General features: G+C 60.6%; 1 protein-coding gene across 1 annotated transcript in view; it reads right to left on the reverse strand.

The window, feature by feature from the left end:
• Positions 1-22,281, reverse strand: part of ADAMTS7 (ADAM metallopeptidase with thrombospondin type 1 motif 7) — a 57,037-nt gene continuing 34,756 nt past the window's right edge. Inside the window, exons 9-24 of the mRNA XM_040257373.1 lie at positions 16,698-16,842; positions 15,858-15,950; positions 15,323-15,468; positions 13,830-13,999; positions 13,461-13,594; positions 12,409-12,529; positions 10,815-11,059; positions 10,454-10,595; positions 8,327-8,453; positions 7,700-7,913; positions 6,019-7,416; positions 4,761-4,913; positions 4,079-4,252; positions 3,847-3,993; positions 2,705-2,867; positions 1-384 (exon numbers count right to left, since the gene is read on the reverse strand). Of these exons, the coding sequence (XP_040113307.1) occupies positions 233-384; positions 2,705-2,867; positions 3,847-3,993; positions 4,079-4,252; positions 4,761-4,913; positions 6,019-7,416; positions 7,700-7,913; positions 8,327-8,453; positions 10,454-10,595; positions 10,815-11,059; positions 12,409-12,529; positions 13,461-13,594; positions 13,830-13,999; positions 15,323-15,468; positions 15,858-15,950; positions 16,698-16,842 (3,724 nt within the window). The 3' untranslated portion in view covers positions 1-232. The remainder of the gene's footprint in view (positions 385-2,704; positions 2,868-3,846; positions 3,994-4,078; positions 4,253-4,760; positions 4,914-6,018; positions 7,417-7,699; positions 7,914-8,326; positions 8,454-10,453; positions 10,596-10,814; positions 11,060-12,408; positions 12,530-13,460; positions 13,595-13,829; positions 14,000-15,322; positions 15,469-15,857; positions 15,951-16,697; positions 16,843-22,281) is intronic.

The following is a 22,281-nucleotide window of genomic DNA, read 5'->3' on the forward strand; positions in this document are numbered from 1 at the left end:
AACAGTAGATGCCTGTTTATTACGACAATAATAATAATAAATGTTATGCAAACTGTTAGAATAAAAAAATACCTTTTCTGAGAGGGAGGGGTCCCCAGCCTGCCACTGGTGAGATCCCCGGTTAGCACCATTAGGGCGTGAGGGGCGGGGCTCCGCCACAGCCCATGCTGGGCGCTGAGGTCCGTGCGTCAGTCTGTCTGTGCGTCCTGGCCGCTGGGGGCCGGGGCGCGGGTCAGCGGCGGGCGACCCTCTGGTGGCCGCGGGAGGGGACACCGGGCGGGGGACAGGAGCGGCAGCACTGGGCGCGAACGGTGGGCAGCTGGCAGCGGCCCAGCAGGCGCAGCGTCTCACAGAAACCGAAGGACAGGCGGTCGCGCTCGCAGCCTAGGGGAGCAGAGGGCAGGTCAGGACCCACAGGCTGGGCACCCCGAACACCCCCCTGCCCGCGCCAGGGGGGAGGAGCTTCTCTGAGATTTTACCTGGGCCATTTCCCTGTCCCCCAAAGACCCTAAGGAGACCTGCAGCCACCCCCAGAGCGCCAGCCTGCTGTTTCCGGAAGGCCTCCCCTCGACCTGAGGAGTAGACCTCCAGCTGCTCCGTCCCTCCTGCCCTTGGCCTGGACCCACCACCCTAGGACTGGGGAACCAGGCCTGCTGGGCTTGGGTGTCCAGAGGAAGACCCTGAGACCCCAGCCCTGACTCCTCAGGGGCTTGTGAGAAGCCAAGGAGCCTGCCACCCTTTCCGTCTCTGTGGACCCTGAGTGACCCCAAGAGCCTGGCACACAACTGAAGTCCCAGGGGCCTCCTGCCAGCCTACAGTGGCCTCTGCCTCCCACCCCACCCCTACCCTCGAGCCAAAGGCACCTGTCCTGCCAGACCTCCCTGCCCCCTGGGCTGTACCCAGCCTCAGCCTCCAGGTCACACACTGGCAGGGTCCCGTCAGCCAGGCCAGTCACTGAGGCCCCAGGGGAGGAGGTGTGACCTGGGCTGTCAGCCCGTCAGCAGAGCCCAGACCTCCTGAGGAGGGACAGACGGAGGCCGCCTGTCCGAGGCTGAGGTTTGGCCGGCCCTCCTGCCCCATGCTTATCAGGGCTATTTTGGGAAGTGGCTTGCTTCCAGCCTCCTGGCCTCGCTCCCGCTGCCGGTGACAGCCTCCAGCTGCCGCCCGGCCCTGCTCACTTCAGCAGACATCCCGTGGGAGGAGAAGCAAGAAGGCAACTGGCACCCCTGGTCCTGGGACATCCCCAGGGCCCAGCTGAGGGCACGAGGCGGCAGGCCGGATCCCCCACCCCGGCTCTGGGCAGCGGCTCTAACCTACACATCCGCCAACCTGCGTCCTGTTCCCATTGTTGAGACCTCAGGCAAGTTTCTGAACTTCTCAGGGGGCCCTAGTCCCCTCTGCTGCCAGTAATCCCCACCTCCACAAGCAAACGGATGTGGCCTTGCTATGTCAGCTGCCTCACAGTGATGACCACACACCCTGGAGTTTCCAGACTTTTCAGACGTCCTGCCGACAAGTCATCAAAACATCCTGGGGACTCCAGGGGCACAGCATCCTGGTCACTTCTTTGGCCTCCCCCCTTAAGCGGCTCACTTGGGCACCAACAGCTACCTTAGGGCAATGTGCAGGCCGTGCGGCGGTGCCTGCTGGATGAATGCTCAGGGCAGGGCACTCGGGGCGGGTGGGATTTCTGCTGGGCCTCGAGGTAATGGGGCAGCAAGGCCTCCCCTGCCAGTGGCAGGGGCAGGGGCAGCAAGGCATGGCACTGGCTAGGCTGGGCCTGCCCAAGGGCTGCCAAGGAGCCAGTTGCTGGTACAGAAGGCAGCTTGGGGCAGGTACCCTGGAGGCCCTGGAAGCCAGCTGAGGGCCATGTCTGTCCTGGGGCGGGGTCTCTGTCCCCTGGGCAGGGGCCAGACAGTTGACGGCAGAGGAGCTGCTGGGTTCCCGACAGAGGCAGTCCCAGGCGCTCCTGCAGACCTCATGGTGGGGATGACAGTGTCCACGAGGGAGAAGCAGCAGCCAGCCTTCCCTGAGCACCACCTGGGCTCTTCAACCCAAGACATCATTTGGAGGAGGGGTGTTGTCTGCCCCTTCATGCATAAGACAGGGAAGGGAGCGCCAGGCCACACAGCTGGTGAGCGGAGGCCAGGTGTGACCACAGGGCCACCGTTTCCTGTGCTCAGCACTGCAGGGGGGCGGCTGGGCTGCAGGAAGGAAGTGTGTGTGTGCGCGCAAGTGTGTATATGTGTGTGTCTCTGGCTCAGGCTCTTTCTCCAGGAGGACCCAGCTGGCCAGCAAGCCACCAGCTGCTGGGAGCAGGACCCTAGGAGGAAGGTCCTTTCCCAGGGTCACACAGCTTGCTCTGGACAGTCTTCCTCTGGCCAGAACTGAGGAGAGGGGTTCCCCCAGGTCTGGGCCCCAGTCTCAGGGACATCCCTGGCGTCACTCCAGGAAGAGGGGGTAACTGAGACCCAGAGAGGAAAGGAGCTCGCCTGGGGGCCAGGCTGCTGCTTCCACTCCTCCCTGAGCTAAACAGAGCTGCCTGCGGGGCGGGATGCCCCTTGCTCTGACCCCAGCACTGTCCCAGCCTCTGCGTGGCACCTCCTCCGTCAGCCTGTGCTTTGGGGGGACAGTTCCATGAGCCCCATGTCCCCACCGTCCACCCCGCCCCCAGCCCCAGCAGAGAGCCGGGTGGGGCACTCACGTGGCGGCTCAGTGAGCTCACAGTCCTGGGCGCCGCACGGCCGTGAGCTCTCAGGCCAGGCCTCGTGGCCGCACAGATCGCTATCTTCCTCGGGCAGCCCAGTCTGGGTGTTGACGCACTTGACCAGGCGCCGCTGAACACCGCCGCCACAGGGGGCTGAGCACTGTGGGGAGCAGGGGTGGGGGGTGAGCATCCCCTGGGCCAGCCCTGCAGGGGGGCATCCCCAGGAAGCCTGGCTCCTGGTTCCCAGCCCCAACCCTCTGGCCTCCTCAGAGGGCCTGGTCTGTCCCCAGAGGCCACCAGTGTTCACTTGCAGGAATGGGGCAGGGGAGTGGTGGTGGGGGAAGCTGTCGGCCCCTCACATGGGATGGTACACGCCCGGGGCTGGAGGAACTGCATGGGCAGTGGAAGGGAGGGAGACAAAGCTTCTCAGGAAGGGCCCATCGTCCCCAGTCAGGCTCTGTTCCTGTCAGTCGGGCTCTAACACTTCTAAAAGGCCCTAGAATTGAATCTGTGCCAAGATTGTGCCAGGCCCCGCGCTAAGTGCCTCGCCTGTGACTTCATCTAATCCTTACAACCCCCTTTTACAGATGAGATGACAGAGGCCCAGCAAGGTGAAGCAACCTTCCTAGGGTCCCTTGACAGGTCCCCCAGCGGGACAAGGACTGAGATTCCCAAACCTGCGAGCTCCAGACAGGCCTGGCAGCAAGGGTCTTGTCCAGCTGAGGCCTCACTGGCCATCCCTGTGCCCCCTCCGCCCGCCCGGCCTTTGCTCGGTCTCCTAAGCAGCCCCCACGTTCGTCACTCCTGCCCCAGGACTTGGCACGTGCTGCTCGCTGTGTGCTTCCCCTCGACAGCACAGACCCTGCTGGTCTCACTCTAAGATCCCCTTCTCAGAAGGCCTGGCCTAACATCACAGTGCACGTCTGTTTGGTTCTGGTCTGTCTCCCTGGTGGCTTGTGAGTTTCAGTGGGGCATGGACCTTGTCAGGCTACCACTACATCTGCAGAGACCACAGGGACCCTGGCATGCAGGACGCACTCAACAACTCTTTAGGTGAAAAAGGTGTGATGGACGCCTGCTGACACAGGGCCTCCTGTCCGCAGGCCCTCTCCCCGCCCCGAGCCCCCACACTTGCTCACCTGGCCCCAGGGCCCCACCACCCACTGCGTGCAGGGGTGGGTGTTGCAGGACCGTGTGCTGTTGGGTCTCAGCGCCTCCTCGCAGAGGCCTGGCTCTGGGCAGGTCACGAGACGCTGCTGCTCACCACCGCCGCAGGCCTCGGAGCACTGGGGGGGCAGGGGAAGGGTCTGCAGGCTGCCAGCATCTGAGGGCACCCCCACGCACTCCCGTCCCCAGATCTCTGGGCCTCACCTCCCTCCAGGAAGAGGTGTACCAGCTGAGGCAGGGTTGGGCCCCGCAGGGTCGGCGGGCGGGTGGCTTGGTGGGCCCCGGTTGGCAGTGGAAGGGCCGCAGTGGCTGGAGGTCCCGTGTGTCCACACACTGCACGTCCCGTGTGGAGGAGCCCCCGCCGCAGCCGCGAGAGCACTGGAGACCGAGGGGCGTGTGTGTGTACAGGACCCAGCAGAGGTGGGGGCGAGGGGCCCGCATGCACACAGGACCCAGCAGAGGTGGGGGCGAGTGGCCCGCGTGCACGCAGGACCCAGCGGAGGTGGGGGCGAGTGTCGGACTCCCCTCCCACACCACCCCCACTGCCAGGGCAGGCCCCTTCAGAATCCCAGGGAGAGGCCGTGGCTGGCCAGCCTCGGGCAGAGGGTGGCGTGGCCAGGGGCTGCCCCAGGACGGGACAGCTGGAGAAAGAGAGGAACAGAGGAGAAAATGAAATCCCGAGGGTTATAGAAAGTAGAGAAAAGGATACAGGCAGTAAGAGAAAGGACCTGGGGCAGGCTGACCCCAACACAGATGGGTCATCCCGGAGACCAGAAATTAAAAGTGCAAAGCTGCGCGCACGGAACCTGGCCCGCCGATCGCTGGTGGCTGCGACTGATCACCTCAGCCCTGTGCCCTGAGGCTGCCAGCCGCCTCCCTCACGTACCTTACTCCAGTTGCCCGTGTGCCAGGCAGCACAGGGCCGCAGGTGGCAGCGGCGGGCGGGCTGGGGCCGGCCAGCAGGGGCGCAGTCCTCCTCCCGGCCAGAGCTGCAGCGCACGTGTCTCCAGACAGCGCCCAGGCCGCAGGTGGTGGAGCACTGGGGGCAGGGGACCCAGTGGCCATGAGGGCGGATCCCATGCCCGCCAGCTCCCCGGCCAGGCGAGGGGGGCCGGGCACTGAGGGCGGATCCTGTGCCCGCCGGCTCCCCAGCCAGGCGAGGGGGCTGGGCACTGAGGGCGGACCCCGTGCCCGCCGGCTCCCCGGCCAGGCGAGGGGGGCTGGGCACTGAGGGCGGACCCCGTGCCCGCCGGCTCCCCGGCCAGGCGAGAGGGGCCGGACACTGCCTCAGTCTCCTCATCGGAAAGATGGGCCCCTCCACCCACCTCCCAAGGGGGCCAAGAAGGTGAAAAGTCAGATCCCCTGGCAGCCAACTGTTCCTGCTCACATGTACGGGGTGGCCCAGCTGCCCTGCTAAGGCTAAGTCACTTGGAGAAGGAAGTCTGGGTGCTTCAGCCTCTGCCTCAGCCCATCCCTCCCATACCCAAACTAGGGATCTGAGCAGCAGCTCACTTCCCCTCCAGTGATAATCTGGGGAGGGTGGAATGGGGCGGCACACACAGGCCAGCTTCTTCCCATGCAGCCGAGACCCTCACAGGCTCCTGACAAAGCAGGGGGAGCCACTGAGGGGAGAGCCAGGTGGCAAGGAACTGAGCTGCTCCTGGCGGGGCCAGGCTGAGCCTCGGCAAACTGTGGCGGGCAGCTCTGGGCCTGGGGAGTGTGGGAGGAAGCTTCCCCACCGACACCACTATTTGGGGTGAGCTCCTTGTCCCTGGAGGCATGCAAGCCAGAGTGAGAGAGAGCTGCTCCCCCTGGCTGCCCCTTACTTGTGCCTGGCCCTGCCCTCCCAGCAACCTCTGTGCTACTCAGGAATGAGCCTCTGGGGGCCTCTGGCCCCCTCAGCTCACTCTATTGCTCAGAAGGGAAACTGAGGCCCAGTGGGGCAGACCAGCCCCAAGGGCACATGGGGTACATTGTGACTGAGCCAGGGCAATAATCCTCCCACTGAGGCTTCACCCACCACAGCTGTCAGTTCCGGAGTCCTCACTCCCCAGAAGGCAGGACAGACACGGCTCTGCCCACTTTCAGTGAGGACACGCCCCCACCCCCCAACACCGGCCCACCCCGACCCCAGCAGCACTTGCCTGGCTCCAGTTCCCCACTTCCCAGCTGGCATTCCTGGCAGGCAGCAGGCCCAAGGGGAACCCTTCCTCGACCGGGCTGGCGTCCAGAGGCCCAGGGGCTCTGCTGCTGTTGGCTGGACTGTCCTGAGCTGGTGTGGACAGCAGCCCAGGGCTCGGGGGCATCTTGGAGCCGGGGGGATCAGGCTGGCCCAAGGGCCCCAGGCTCTGGGGAGTCACCCAAGGCATGTGCCCCAGGCCAGTGGGGGCCATGAGAAGGAAGGTTCCTGGCATTGCCAAGGTCTGCAGGTCCTGCAGAGCCGGTCCCGGGGTTGAGAGGGTGGCAGTTCCCAGCTCCAGGGGGCTGTCCGTACCCTGAGTGTCTGGCAGGGTGGCAGTGGGAGGAGGAAGTGGAGGGGCACCTCTCATGGTGGGCCACAGCTCACTGTCCAGAAGCCCCAGGCCACCCTCAAGAGCTGGCTCCCAGGCCACCATCCCACTTGTCCACAGCTCTACTGTGCGGGGACTAGGGGAGGAGTGAGTAGCACCAGTGGAGGACAGAGAGGGTGACGTGGGGCTGGGCCTTTGGGGCGGGCGAGGGGCTCCGTGGCCTAAGGCTTCCTCATCATCAGAAACCTCATTGGTCCTCTCCCACCAGCGAGCGGGCGGCAGGCTCTGGCTGTCCTCCGCTCCCAGGAACTGGTTCTGGCTCCCAGGGGCAGCAGGCGTCTCCATGCTGACGGAAGTAGGGGGCCAAGGCAAGCTGGGGAGCCCAAGGTCTGGAGCGCCAATGGGGGCATCTTCCTCAGGTAGGAAATTGACCAGGGAGTTCCCAGGGGTCTGCTCCGAGGGTGGGGGTGGGGATCGGCCAGCCTGGCTGGGTGAAGGGGTAGGGGACCCATCTCCCAGTGCCCCCTCATCCCGAGTCCCAGGAGGCTCTGTGGGAGGAACGGGGGTCCCCGTGGGGGGCTCAGCAGCAGTGCTTGGGGGTGGGGGTCTCCAATCCCCTGTGCCCACCAGGTCTGAGTCAGGGTCTTCGAAGGGCCCATAGGACAGGTCTTCATGGAAGTTAATGAAATTGTAGTCGTAGTAGAAGTCATCGACGAACACGGGCCCTGGCAGGCCCAGCTCACGGCCCTCCTCCTCAATGGCATTGCCCATGCCAGCTGGCTCGGGTGATGAGGGCGGCGGAGGGCGCGGGGCCAGGTGGCCGGGAATGAAGTCCACCTCATTGAAGAGCTCAGGGCTGAAGGAGCCGCTGCCTGAGCCTTCGGGGCCCAGCGTGTCCAGGGCCTGGGGGCAGGGTGGCAGGAGGCAGGGGGCCTCGCGTGCTGGCTGCTGGGCCTCGTCGCAGGGGACCCCGGTGTCGTTGATACAGAGGATGCTCCGGCGCTGAGTGCCTGGCCCGCACGTCACTGAGCACTAAAGGGAAGGCCGGGTGAGGGACTCAGGCCAGGAGCCAGGGCCTTGCAAGGTACCTGGTCAGCTGCTCAGTGTCAGCGTATAGCCCTGCCCGCTGGAGACCGTGACTGTGACCTGCCAGGACATCCCAGCCTCTGAGGCTTTGGGGATGGGGCCAGAGCTGGAATGTCCCAGTCCCCCTCCCACCACGGCACCCAGCAGTAGGGCTTCTCTGAACACCGTCTCTGCCTCCCTGCAGCCCAAGACCAATGGCAGAGCTAACCCCACCCGTGCTGACGCTCACCTCGGACCAGTTCCCCACAGCCCAGGTGGCCGGACAGGGCACATCGCGGTTGCAGGGGGTTTCGGCAGGGGGCCGGGGCAGGTGCTCACAGGCAGGCGGCTCCAGGGCACGCTGCTCATCCAGCCCCACGCTGCGGATGCAGAGCACAGCTCGGCGGGAGAGCCCTCCAGGCCCACAGGAGCTGGAGCACAGCTGCCACTCACCTGCCCACCACCTGGGGGCGCACAAGGGCAGATGAGCGTGGGGCCGCCAGGCATTCTCAGGCACTCAGGACTCTGGAAGGGTCAGGCCTAAGCCCAGGGGAGGGGTCCCCAGAGCTCCAAGCCTGAGATGGCACTCTGGTGCCCAAAGCCCAGCAACAGGACACAGTCCCCTTTGCTCCTGCCGCCTTCACCCCTGGGAGACCTAGGCAAGACCCAAGGCCTGTGTCCACATCCAGGGACCCAAACATGAATGACCAGGGATGTCCCTGGCTAGTGTTGGTTATTGAGGAGGAGCCCAGGCTGAGGTCAGGGGCAACCAGAGGCTAGGTCCAGCCTTGGGAAGTCGGGCCCAGAGCCCAGCTCCCTCTGCTCTTCCAGGGCCTCTGGTGAGGGACACCTGGGGTCAGGTGCCCGGCACGCTCACCGGGCAGGGCAGGGCTCCTCGCTGCACTTCCTCTGACGGTCATCTGGCCGGTCCAGGGGGTCACAGTGCCTCTCGTCTACAGGCCCCGCCTGCCGCTCTGTGCAGTGCACGCTCTGCCTCTGCATGCCTGGGAGGCCATGGGGGCTCAGCCTGGGCCTGGCACCCAGGGTGCCCCCTGCCCGAACCACCCTGCACCCAAAGACACAGCTGCATCCACTCTGCTCAGAACCCTTCCAGAACTGGGCCTCACTGCCTCCGTCAGGATGAAGGCAGGCCCCCACTGCCCCCTGCTCACTGCCCTCCTGGCCTTCACCCCCTATCCCTGCGGAGGCAGCAGAGTGTGCAGGGTCAGTGGTGGTGGGGGGGTCTAGCCCTGCAGCTTCCTAACTGGGAAGCCTTGGGCAGCTCACTTGGCCTCTCTGAACCTCAGTGTCTTCATCTGTAAATAGGAATAACAATAATACCTGCCTTGGTGAGAGCACAACTCGCGTTAAATCCAACCACAGCCTACTGCAACCCTCAGTGTCTACACCCCACCCCCCAGCAGGGTCAGTGCTCAGAAACAATAAAGAAGAAATCCATCAGTTCACGCGGCCAGGCACTCCCCTATGGCCCCACGGCCCCCCATTAGCTTTGTCACGGTTCCTGGCCTTCACTCCCTCTGCACTGCCTGCCTCTGGGCCTTTGCACGGCTGTGCTCCTCCCGCCAATATACCTGTGAGGCCCAATGACAGGACCAGCTCCAGAAGGGTCTGCCTTTACCCTGTCCCCCTATATCACAGAAGAGGGACTCACTCCTTCCCTGAGCCTCTAGTCTCCCTGCCCCACCCCACCCTCTCCTTCCTGCCTGACAGAACGCTGGGTTTGTTTAAGGTCACATGCCAAACACTCCCCACTGCGGTTCCCTCGCAGCTAGGGGGTCTGGGACAGTCGTGCCAGAGAGAAAAAGGCAAAGTCCTTCCCTTTGCCCCTTCTCCCTTCCATCTAGAGCTGGCAAGAAGTCTGAACCAAGGATGCCATCTTGTGATACACACAGGGAAGATGGGGCTGAGAGGGGTCCCTAAAAACACGGCAGGCCATGCTGCCAGCCTGGACTGTGCACCTTGGGCTTCTTACTGTGAAGACAAGTAAACCCTTACTGCTCCAGCCACCTGTCGTCAGGATCCTGCCACTTGCTGCTCAACACATTCCATTCTGTCCATGTGGGGAGCCACCAATTTGCTGGAAACCAGTTCTCCTGTGTCTGGCTCATCAAAGGTATTTGTTTTCGCATTTGTAAATTTAACACTTATATGAGAAAGGATGATTCTGACAGCTTCTGAAGGTTTCTGTCCAGCTTCAGTGCATCACTGTTGACTTTATAATCATAATGGCATTTCAAAGAATGTCCAAATGCCTCTCTCTCTGTCCCAGATTCCTGATATGGAGACCCCGTACACTGAGGGTGGGGGGATGGGCAGGGATATGGAAGGAACCACGGGGAGAGGAGTTGTTACACCTTTTAGAGTTTAAAGAAATAAGTAAATGTGGTGAATAATGGCGCCATTGGGCTAAGAGGCTCAGAATGGGGTGGGGAGATCCTTGCTGCATCCTGGCTCCCTGTTCCTGTCTGATTTCCTCCTCCCCCACCCTCCTCATGGGGAGGGGCAGCAGCCTAGACAAGTTAGGCTCCAGGCTCCCAGGACAGACAGGAGCGCCCCATGGAGGAGGGGGGTCCCTGGGGAAGCTGGAGGAGGGGAGGAGCCGATCCTGATGGGGATGCAGGTAAGGCTCCAGGAGGATGAAGTGGTCAGGTCCCAGGGGTGGGGGAGAAGTACTGGCACGGGACCTGTCAGAGCTGAGCAGCGAGAAGAGGGAGGGGTGGTTGGCGCCTCTCTGGGGGAGACATACGAGCTGGCCAAGTGCCATGTGCCAGGCCTGCCTCATCTTGGTTACTCTCCCAGTGGACCCGTGAGACAGGACCACTGCTAGCCCCATTATACAGATGAGTAAACTGAGGCCCAGAAGCAGCATTCCAAGCTCAGAGAGGCCCTGCAAACAAGCAATGAGCCAGAGGCTGAAGCTGGGCCTCACTGCCCAGAGACAAAGGCCCCGCTGGGCAGCGGCCGTGCCCACCCCTCTCCTCACCTGTGCCACAGGTGACTGTGCATTTGGACCAGGGTCCATAGCGCCAGGAGAACTCGGGCGGCTGAATGTGGTCGTGGCCGTCTGCCTCCCGGTGGATGATGTACTCGTAGCGCACCCCGGGGTTGCTCTCCTGGAACAGGAGCTGGGGCAGGCAGGCGGGGGCCCTGTGAGCACGAGGTGGCCTCTCCCGCACCCCAGACCTGACACCCATCCTAAAGGAGCCGACCTCCGCCACCTCCGGGACCTGGGGCCGTTTCAGAGCCAGGCTCCCCGACTGCCCCAGGGCTCGCTCCCGCCACGGGGCGGGGTCCCGCGCACTCCGCCTCTGCCCCGCCCCAGCCTGGCCCCGGATGGCAGTCACCTGGATCCAGACAGGCTCGTCGGTGGGGCCGGGGGATGTGAGGTTCTCCCAGTTGCCTGTGCGGGCGTACGTGAAGGTGGTGCCCGCCACCTCGTAGTCCCCGTTCCACTGGATGGTCCACCCGCCATTGAGGAAGTACTTCTCCGGGTCCTCACTGCGCAGGGCCAGGAAGTTGGCGGCCTCCGCCACCTCCACGATGCGGATCTCGCGGGCGCCCACCGGGATCAACCCCACGTCCACATAGCCTGTCGGCCAGGGGTTGAGCACAGGTTGTGAAGAGAAGAGGGTTAGCTGCAGTCTGGCCTCACCTTTCTTTCCACTCGCCCCGCCTGCCGATGCCAAGGTTCATCATTAAGATTCTGACTTCCCTACTTAGATCCGTTCTAGGTCACCACAGCCTCAGAAGGACTCCTGCGATCCTGCCCCCATGCCCGATGGCCCCTCTCTGGGAAACCTCAGTCTATCAAAAATGGGCTGGGCCTTAACCCCTATACCTGGGGCCAGCATGACCTTTCTAAAAAACCCAATTGACCGAGCCTTTCTCCTGATAAACGTCCTCCTCATGCCTATAAAGCCTGTTTTTGTTCTTTCGCTAAGTAGTACCCGTCATGTCTGGAGAAGGGAATGGCAATCCACTCCAGTTCTTGCCTGGAGAATCCTCATGGACAGAGGAGCCTGGAGGGCTACAGTTTACAGGGTCGAAGAGTCAGACATGACTGGTCGACTAAGCACAGCACACAGCACCCGTGGCTGGCATTATCCTGAGAACCCTACATGTGTAACAGCCCTATGTACCCCCAGGTACTACTGCTATCCCCATTTTACAGACGAGGACACCAAGGCACAGAGACCTTACATAACTTGCCCCAGGGCTCTGCTGGGATGTGAATCAAGCTCTGAGGTCTGGGCTTTAACCACCATGCTGGGCTGCATCTCTGGGGATGAAATCTAAGCTTCTTGGCCGCGCATTCAAAGCCGCAAGGCAGCCCTGCCTTCTGTACAGTCAGGTCCCCAGACAGCACACTCCTTCTTGCCTCCAGGCTTCGCTGGGCACAAGCTCTTTCCTGCACGTGTAATGTTTTTCCTCATCTCTGCTGAGTCGCTCATGGTTCAGCTCGACTTCTACTCCTCACAGGAAGTCTTCCCTGACCTCCCCAGGTCGGGACCTTCTTCCTCAGGGCTCTCACAGCCCCTCTAGGTCTCCCTCCACTGCAAGATGAGACTGTAAGCTCTTCACCTCCATGTCTCCCTCACCCAGCATACAGTCGGCACTTAAACAGTGTAGGCAAAACAGGTCCTGCGGTGCAGGAGTAGAGCTGTGGGGGTTGGTTCTCTGAAGCTTCATAAGGCCACTCATTAGCCCAGCCTGGAGTCCCTGGGGCAAGAGGACTCCCTGGGAGGGCAGGTCTCTGCATCTAGCCCTGGGGGCCCTGACTCCTGCCTGGATCCTGGACCCAGCAAGGCAGCATGCCTGCTTCCCATTGCTAGCCTCGGTGGGGACCAAGGAGGACGCAGGCAGGGGCTCAAGGGAGACAAAGAAGGGCTACCAGGCCAAGAGCACCCCCTGCCCCCCACCAGTGGTCCCTCTCCATACCCAGGCCCTCAGCCTCCTCGAAGGTCCCGCTCACGGTGTGACAGGTGGAGCCGTTGCCGTGGCACACCCCGCAGCGGTCTTCGACGGCACCCGAGTCGATCTCGAAGTCACAGCCCACATTCTGTAACGCACAGGAGGGGAGGCCCCTGGTGCTGGGCCGCTGGCTGCAAGCCCTCTCTGGCCCCCGCCTCAGGGGTCTGCCAGGGTAGGGAGGTGAGTGCTCGGGGCATGGAGCAGGGGCCCATCACCATTGTGGCCTCCAGTCCCGAGTAAACCCCTCGACCTCTCTGAGCCTCAGTTTCCTCAGATGTGAAACAGGGGGAACCACCCACACCATGAAGATGTGCTGTGAGATCGAACGAGACAAGAAAGAGGAAAAGCTGTGTAAACGGCCCCAGCAGGCGGGGCAGTGGGCATACAGGGGATCCTGACCAGCAGGGACAGCAATTTCCCCGACACAAGAATCAATGTTCTCTGCTGGTCCTGAGCCCTGGCCTCTATGCCCAGGAGCTTCCCCTGTCAGGAGCAGGGGAAAGAAAGTGCTGAGGACTTGGGCAGGAGAAGCAGCCGTCACTGCTGCTGCTGGAAATGTCTTTTAAGTATTGTCAGCAAACACCGATGCTTTCTTGGCCAGGCCGGGCCCCTGCACAGCAATCCCTGATAAGTGACCCCATTTAACCCTGTGACGTGGATTCCTGGACGGACAGTCCCCTTATCGCAGAGGAAACGTTTGCCTGGGGTCATTCAACCAGCGGGAGGTTGAACCTCCGCCTGAGCTCTGGTTTCCGGGCTGGGGCCGGGCCAGCCCAGGCCAGATCTCGGAAGCCACAGCAGGCAGGCCGGGGTGCAGTTGCAGAGGCTGAGGGTAAGGCCGATGGTGTGGGGGGGGGTCCAGTCCCAGGAGGATTGGGGGGCGCTTTGCTGAGAGGTAATGGGAGACCCTCAAAGGGCTTCACTGGTAGAGCTGGGAAGCCCAGTGGCATAGCCTGGGGAGGGTGGCCAGAGGGAAGCAGGAGGAAGGCAAAGGGGGTCCTCTTCCTCGCTGGGCACACCTTGCAGATCCCATTGATGCAGAGGTCACGGCTGGCCTGGCCCTGGTAGCAGGGGGTGCCATCCACCACAGCGTCCCGCAGCTTCTCAGCAAAGTACTCGTTCGAGGGCCGGCAGTGCAGCTCACAGGGGTTCACTGGGGCCCAAGCAGAGGAGCCGTGAGGGACAGGCAGGGCAGGCGTCACACCCGGAAGAGCGTCAGTGGTGGGCGGGGGGCTCCACTGGACTGGTAGTGTCTGCAAGGCTGCCCCCAGGAGCCAGGAGGGAGTGAGCGGCAGCCCCGCAGATAGCACCCGTGTCACTGGGCACACCTTGGGCCCTCGGACCTCCGCCCCCCAGACCTCAGTGTCCTCGCGGCCGGCTGGACTCACCGTCATTGACCACAGGAACCCACGTGTGCAGCTGGCCCTTGTAGAGCATGGCGTCAAAGTGGCTGCACTGGACTTGGCGGAAGGAGGGGCGGCCGGCGGGGCAGGCCTGCAGGCTGCACAGGCGGAAGCGCTTCCGCTCACCCACGCAGTATTTGCCCTTGTATTTGGGCCTGTGGGGCGGGGTGGGGGTGAGTGAGCACTGACAGTGGAGCCAACCGCACAGCTGAATCCAGAAGCGGGCCCTTGGGGCGAGCAGCTCCTCCCGCACCCCGAGACCCGGAGATTCCCAGCTCCCACCTCCGCTCCTACTGCTCTGCCCACCAGCCCCCCTCGCCCCCACCTCGGCCCAGACTTGGTCTCCCTGTTTGAAAGGATCTCAGGGAAGGTGGTAGCACGAGGCCTGGGCTCTACCCCCAACCTATGTGACCTTGGTGAAGTCTCTGGACCCCTCTGGGCCTCAGTTTCCTCATCTCTAAAATGGGACTGGGGTTGCCTCTGCAGAGGGTTATTGAGAGGCTGGGCTAAGCTACAGACTTGACTGGCACTAGCTGGAGGGGCTACTCCAAATCTCCAGCCTGTGAGACCCAGTGTCCTTAACAGCCCACGTGTTAGCAGACATGATCTTGGTGGCAGCACCCTATCCGGGTCAAAAGGAAGCCCCAGCCCAGAGCCTGAACCCCAACTCCACCCCACCTGCTTCCACCCTGCTCAGATCTAGAGACTGGGAGGCAGGGTGGGGTATAAGCATGGAGCCCTAGAAGGCCCTGGCTCTGAATCCCATGATCCCCTCCCGCGGCAGCCTAGTGAAGGTCCACAGAAGGGCAGACGTCTGCATCTCCCCATATCTTCACCTCACCCCTCTGAGATGGGGAAACGAGGCCCAGAGAGACGAAGCCACTCACCCCAGGTCACACAGCACCCCTCCCAGGCTGACCAGTTCTCCCAGCCGTCCCCAGTCTCATCTTGGAGCCACGTGCACCTCCAATGTCACTACGCGGCTCTGTTTACTGAGCAATTACTACAGATTAGCTGCAGAGCTTTAGTGCACTTATCCATGGTGACACCTCTACCGGAGGGGCACTGCTGTTGCCCATCATATACTTTCTTTGGAAACTGAGGCCCTGAGAAGGAGTGGAGAGGGCCGCTGCATGAGGAGAGGAGAGGAGATTTGAACTCTATCCATCCAAGGTTCAGGGTCTAAGCTGTGAGCCACTACCTTCCCTGCCTCCCTCCCATCAGCTGCTGCTTTGTGGCGTGGCCTCTAACGAGTCACTCCACTCTCCAAGCCTTGGTGTTCCCTTCTCTGCAATAGGGTCAGCAGTGGTGACTCAACTAGCCGCCAGGGCACTCCGAGAAGTGACCCGAAGTGGCTCTGGACACTCTGGGCTTGGCCTCCATGGGGATACTTCTGAGAACGGGAGACTGGGACAGACTGAATCGCTGACTCTGCTCAGGGCACCCCACCCCACCTGTCCCAGGTGCCCCACACTCACGCAGGCTGCGTGCACTGCCGCTCGGCGCTCTGCACGCCCATGCCACAGCTCCGCGAGCAGAGGGACCAGGCGCTCCAGCCAGACCAGCCACCGTCCACAGCCTCGGGCCGGAAGCCCACGGGAACACACTCCCCATTCAGACACCACTACCAAGACAGACAAATGCAGAGCAAGCCCACTCCAAGCTCCTCACCCTAGTGAGAACAAGGTGGGTGGAAGGCCTGGAAGGGCCCAGAGGGGAAGACCCTAAGGGCTGGGGGAGACCCCCTTCCAGTCACCAAGACACAGGGCCCACAGTGGACTTGAACAAAGAATAAAACAGAGCCCACATGCTGACTCTCCAAGGTGGAGGCACCTTGGAGAACTGCTCAGTCAAGCTCTGTCCCAAAGCCTCCATTCTGCAGATGGGGACTCAGGCCAGAGAGGGGTGGGGGTCGGCAAAGAGCACAGGTGAGTCTGTGAACCAAGGCCGAGCCCAGAGCATGGACGCAGCAGGTGACTCACTTGCTCTACAGCTGGACTGGGGCTCCCCTACCTTGCTCTCCCCACAGCTGGTACCATCCACAGCTGCATCCAGCTTGGAGTGACAGGTGGTCCCCACGGAGCACCAGAGTGTGTGGCAGAGGTTCTGCAAGGAGGAGCGCAAAGGCCACACCCTCACCACCTCCCCTACGCCTCCACCTGCCCTACCCCCTCGCTGCCTCCTCGAGTCCCCTGGGAATCCCTCCTTGGGGCTGGCACATTCTGTAGGTGGAAGCCCCAGAGGTCCCTTCTTATCTTTCCCCAGACCATCGGATTTGTGGCTCAGCGCAGTCCCTGGCTCACCCACACCTCTCCAGCCCCAGCCCCCCATCTGGAGACACCCTGATTAGAAGCTGCAGGGTCTCTGACATGCCCGTGGCCACCACTTCGGGCGATCTTCCCCAGGACCTGCCAGTAGAGGTTTTATTTCACCTCGTACAATCCAGCTCCAGTAGGTGAGTATTAGTCGCTCAGTCACGTCCGACTCTCTGCGACCCTGTGGACAACAGCCCGCCAGGCTCCTCTATCCCTGGAATTCTCCAGGGAAGAATACTGGAGTGGGTTGCCGATCCCTTCTCCAGGGGATCTTCCCCACCCAGGGGTCGAACCTGGGTTTCCTGCATTGTAGGCAGATTATTTACCAACTGAGCCACAAGAAAATCCCAGTAGGTAAGGGGCTTGCCTGAAGTCCCACCGTTGGTGAATGGCCCACCCAGAATGCAGACCTGGTTCTAGGACTGCCCAACCCGAGGCCTCGCCCATAGGCCACTATGTCTCATGGGCATTATGTGTGGACCGAGCCTGGCTGGGAGGGCTCTGCAGGCTGCTGAGGGCTGCCCCCCACCCCACTCACGTCCATGTCATCGCAGAAGGCAGAGTAGGCCCCGTACTGGAGGCGGCACTGGTGGCCCACATCGTAGAGGACGCCAGGTGGTATGGAAGGGAAGTCGATGACATCCTTGGCGGGAGAGTCATCCAGGCACAGGCCCCACCCACGGCTGCAGAGATGGGACAAAAACGTGGGGTAAGGGGCTGCCTGTCCCCTGGGGCTCTGAAGGGGGCAGCCTGAGAAACCCATCAAGGAGGCCTCACCAGTCCAGGAGGGCAGGAAAGGTGGGAAGGGGCTCAAAGCTTTAAACTGAATAGGAAAACTCCAGCCTCCTTACTCACCCAGCCTGTTTTTTGACATAACCTAGCATGAAAGGCTCCCAGTCTTTCCCATCTATTTCCAGGGCACCCAGCTGTTTAAATAACTCATCCCACCCCCCAGGGCTAGGCCTCTCCACAAACCATCCCTTCTACTCCCAACAGTCTCCCTACTCCTCCACCGTGGGGCCTCCCCCACAAGATCCAACCCAGAGGCCCTTCCCTCTAAAGTCTTCTGGACCACTAAGCCCACATGTGACCCTGCTCAGAGTGCCTGTAGCCTCCCCTACTCAGTCCAGGATCTGCAGAGCATCATGTCACAGTTGATACAACAGCCCTCCACCCCAGGCTGGGACTGAGGGGATCTGTGTGAGGACCAAGGCCTGCAGGCGGCCCCTGCCTGGCCGCCCACCTGGGAGACAGCCCAGGGGCAGCCCTGCCTGCCAGCCTCTGTCGCTCCCTTATTTCCTCCTGAGCCCCTCCTGGCAGCAACAGGAGGAAAGCAGAATCTGTGGGACTTGGGGTCCCAGGCTAAACAGCTTGGGGGAGACAGAAACCCCCTAGTCTTCCAGGCTGGGAGGCTGGAGGGTGGCTGGTGCCGGGTCAGGGAGCCAGGATGAGCAGAGGGTCCAGGATAGGATGGAGGGAGGCAGGGGGAAGAAAGGCAGAGCTGATGGATGCTGGGGTCTCACCAAGTGGGAAGGAGGAGACACAATGGGCCACGGAGGGGCTGCAGAATATGGAGGGGTCGAGAAATAGGCCAACGTGCAGGCCCGAATGGGGACAGGCTGGGGGGCAGTCAGACCCTGGGATCCGGGAGTCCAGATTTCAGAGGAGCCACATTCCCTGGCCAGGGAGGGTGGTCCGTGTGGTCTCCCAAGGCCGCTGGGTGGCGGCAGGGCCCGGGCTCCACCCAGAGCCTCAGTGACTAGACTCCTGCTGAGGACCCGGGGGCACCTCTCCACCTAGAATCACCTGGACCCTTTGTGTCAGCTGGAAACAGACCCTCTAAGATGGGCATGGGGCATATGAGCAGGTGTGGGACCCACTCTTCTGCCCTAGATGACTGCAGGCCAGGCTGGCTCTGGGTGCTGAACGGGAACTCTCTCATCTGCTCCTTACAACCCCCAAGCAGAAAACTCTACTACCACTGTTTCCTAACACATCCAGGGTCCATGGCAGTACGTCATGTGCCCTGGGTCATGTAGGGGGGCAGTGATGGTCAGGATGTGATGCCAGTCAGGCTGCCAGCCTGCATGTCCACTTGCTGGGCTGCCCTAAGTGAAAAGCTCCTCCCATCCAATCATGAGCCTGCCTCAAACACTTCATCTCAAATAGAAGTTCTAAACCACGGCAGCTGAGGTCTGGCAGGGAGCAAGGAGGTTTCTGATTGCTAGCCTCATCCTGGGCTCCCTGGACCTGCAACCTGGGGCTGAACATCAGCTGAGGGGTGTAGGGGTAGGGGTATGTGTGTGTGTGTCTGTGTGTGTCTGTGTAGGGTCACAATTTAACCCTGGCCCTGGGGTTCCTTTTCGTCTGGTAGGACACAATTTAAGATATGACTGGGGGGTTTACCCATTCCACTGATTCAGACCCAGCCAGGGGGCTCCTCTGACTGGGGTCCAACATGCCTCAGCCCCACTAGTAGGTCCTGGGGCAAATCCAGCCCTTCAGTTTTCCAGCCAGGACCCAGAGTGCTGACATGCCGGGTATCAAGCTCCTGTGAGCCTGCTGCTGGAAAGCCAGGCAGCAACAGTCTCTCAGGACCATCTTATATGTGTATGAGGCTGGAGGGTTCCGGTGCAGGGTGGGGGGAGGTGTCTTTGTACGACCCACACCAGAATCAGAGCCACATTCTGGCCCAGATGTTGACCAGGGAGTCAGAAACCCAAGTTCTACTCTGCCCAGTTTCAGATTCTGTGTGGCCTTGGGCCATCCCTCACCCTCTCTGAGCCTTCACATCTTCATCTATAAGAGGCTGAGGCAGCCTATGTGATCCCAAGCAACAGAGGTATAAATAGCAGCATCTACTTGGGAAAAGTTACACGGGCGGGTGGCCGACAGCCGGCCCTTCCTTCCTCTGGTTGGCTCACCGCCAGGCTCTCCAGGCTGCTGATACACATCAGCCCTTCCCCTCTAATTATAGCAGGGCTGGGGAGCCCCACATGGGGTCAGAGCAGACAATGAATGGCTCCAGTTGGAAGTGCCTCTCCAACCTCAAGGACTGCAAGGAGCTACCCATCACCTGGGAGAGATGTGTGCCCCCTCCCCTTCCCACCGCTGGGGGCTGGTCGTGGAGTTGCCGGATGTTGGGGACAAGGGCCTGATACTTGATCAGGCCTGCCTCTCTCCCTGTGGAAATCCCGGCGGCAAAGACATGAGCGAGCAGGGCCTTCCCTCCCTGGCCCCAGGTCTAAGTAGTAGCTCATGAAAAGAGAGGTCCCTTATGAAACAGCAGGGTCCCTTAAATTGACGCTCAGCCCAGAAAGGCTCTTCGGGTTCTTTAGGCTGACCTCTTGGACTGGGCACTGAACAGAGTCTCGTCGAAACTTTCCTCTAGTCTGACTACCACCTCCTGAAGAGTCTCCCCACTGCCAGCCCTGGACCACGCCATGCACCCACCTAGAGCATCCTTCTTCCTCATGATGCTCCCTTAGTCCTTAGAGAGAAGCTCTGGGGCTCCTTCTCAGAGAGGATGTCTTGCCTCTCTCCAGATTCCCACAGAACCCCACAGGGCTGCCCTCCTCACGGGGTGAGGGGCTTGAAGGGGCACTGCCTCCCCTACCACTTTCCCTTCAGCACAGTTTGAGACCAAGTGGGATTTGCTAACACCTGGGTCTGTGCGGCCTGATGAGCAGGTATTTGCAGGAAGCAAAGGACTGTCGTGTCTAGTGGGGAATGGGGGATGGTCTGAGTGCCTCTGAGACGCCGTCAAATCCTGGAAACACCGCCAGACCCTGCTTGGTGCCTTCCTTCTGTGAATCTTGCCCTTCCGGCCCCCATCCTGTCTAGGTGGGGCCTGTCCTGTCTTCCGTCCACCTCCAGCAAGGACACTAAGGGCAGAAGGGCTGGGGGACAGGTTGGTATGACACCCTCCATCCCAGCACCCCTTCCTGCCTGGCCCTCTGGGATGGAGAGGGGAGAGTGCGGCCACCCTCGGGAAGAGGAACTTCCCCTCCCTCCCCAGCTCCCTTCACTGGCCACATGTCTCTCTCTCTCTGCCAGCATTCTGTCCAGCTCTTCTTGGTGCCAAGGTTCTGGGAGGCCCTGGCTGGCTCAGGCTCTGGCCTTCTCCTCCCACCCTCGCCCCAGGCCCCAAGGCAAGTCCCTTACGCGTTCCAGCAGCCAAATGAAGACAGAGATGCATGTGTCTGTCTGTTCTGAAGCAGCGTGCTGGGCAGCACCATGAGCGGGGCCAGCTGGAAAAAGCCCTCAGGGTGCTGCAGGGGCGGCTGCTCTTCTGATTTCCCAGCCCTTCTCTCATTTTCAGCCCCCAAGATGGGAGGTGACAGACCCTTGGGATCATTTTCTACCAGGCTCTCCCTGCCGGGCCACTTCCCCACTTCAGCTCCTTATCACATCGCTTGTAGCAGTGCTAACAGTCACCAGGCACTGAATGCAAACCATGTGGCCAGCGCTGTGCTACACACGTCACATGCCTCCTCATTTAATTCTCAGAGCAACCCGGGACACAGTCCCATCATTATCCCAGGTCTTTGAGGCTTAAGGGTTAGTGTAACTTCTCTGCCAACAAGGGGAGATGCCTGGGCCAGAGTCCAGGGTATTAAAGATCAAAGTCAGCTCTTCCCTGCTTCCAGTCCCCCTCTCCACCCAATAATCCCTCTTCTATCAGAAGCCAGGATCCTCGCTCTCACATCCACAATGAACCTGGTCATGTCCCTGCTTAAACCCCTGTGAATGGACTTCTAGAAAAACATGGCCCATTGAGCAGATACAGAGTTATTTCCACTCCCTTCCAGAACCCCACTAAGATGACAGGAAAGCAATAAACAAGGCATAAATCCACAAAGACAAGGGGCAAGGGAGAGGTGATGATGGCAGATGAAAAATGTCAGCAAAATTCTAGAAGCTGGAAAGCAGATGATCAAGTAGCAGCTGACTTACTGCAGCACTGAACGCTGAGAGCCAGTCATGCAGAGAGAAACCACCCAGAAGAGGGACACTGGAAACGTTCAGGAAACCTGAGGGACCCCTGGAGGCCTGGGTGCCAGGAAGACTGAGGACAGGAGCCTGGCGCAAAGTCTGTAAGACGTCATCAGACCCCAGATCCCCTTCCCAACCCTCTGGAGCAGGGCCATGACCACCTCCCTGCCTGGCAGAGGACTGGGGTCACTCTCTGGAGAGGGTGATCCAGGAGATCTGGCCCAGGAACACCAGGCAGACCTGAGGCAGAGGGGCCCACAGAGAAAAGAATGAGCAAAAGTCTGCACATGGAAAGCTGAGAAAGCTAATCACCAAGCTCCTTCCCCATCTGGGTGCCAGAATGCTGTAGTCAGACTTACACCTTCCAGGAAAAGACTAGAGAATGCCTCTCTGGAGCGAAATCACTCAGAAAAATGACCCTAGATACTGACATTTGAAGATACCCCAAAGAAACAGCTCCATCCCAACCAGCCCCTCAGTGGTGACTTAAACAGTGCTGCCTAGCCCACGGCCCTCCCGACTGACGGCCCAGCCTCCTTCCACGGTGGGAGTACAGCCACACCATCTCAAGAAAACCCCTCACGCGAAAGACAGGGCCTAAAAAATAACGCAAAGAAAAGAAAGATATTTCAGGGAGTAAAAGAAAAAACAAATAATAACTTCAACAAGGTAAGATACTGTACCCATGAAACTAGAACAGGATAATAAAAAGGAATATTTAGCAAATAAGAAATTTCATGATGTTAAAAGTACAATAGGAAAAGAAATTTTTAATGTAACAGAAAGCTTGTAAGGCAAAGATAAGGATGTCTTTCAGAAAACAGAATGAGTCAGAAAAAAGTTTAAAAGTGTAAAAAAAAAAAAAAAGAAAGAAAGAAAGGGAGAGAACAGCTGAATATTAAGGGTTCCAGAAGGAGAAAATGAGAGATGATTATCAAATAAATAAGAATATTTCCAAGAACTGAAGGACTTGAGTTTTTAGACTAAAAGGGCCTAGAAAGTGCCCCCCATCACCACCCCACGGTAAATCAAGGCACATAATTGCAAAAGTTCAGATCGCCAAGAGAAAAAGACAGAGACACAGACCAAGAGAAAAAAAGAGAGACAGAGTATTCTGTATATTAAGA

The sequence above is a fragment of the Oryx dammah genome, unplaced genomic scaffold (assembly GCF_014754425.2).
Source record: "Oryx dammah isolate SB20612 unplaced genomic scaffold, SCBI_Odam_1.1 HiC_scaffold_16, whole genome shotgun sequence".
NCBI lineage: Eukaryota > Metazoa > Chordata > Mammalia > Artiodactyla > Bovidae > Oryx > Oryx dammah.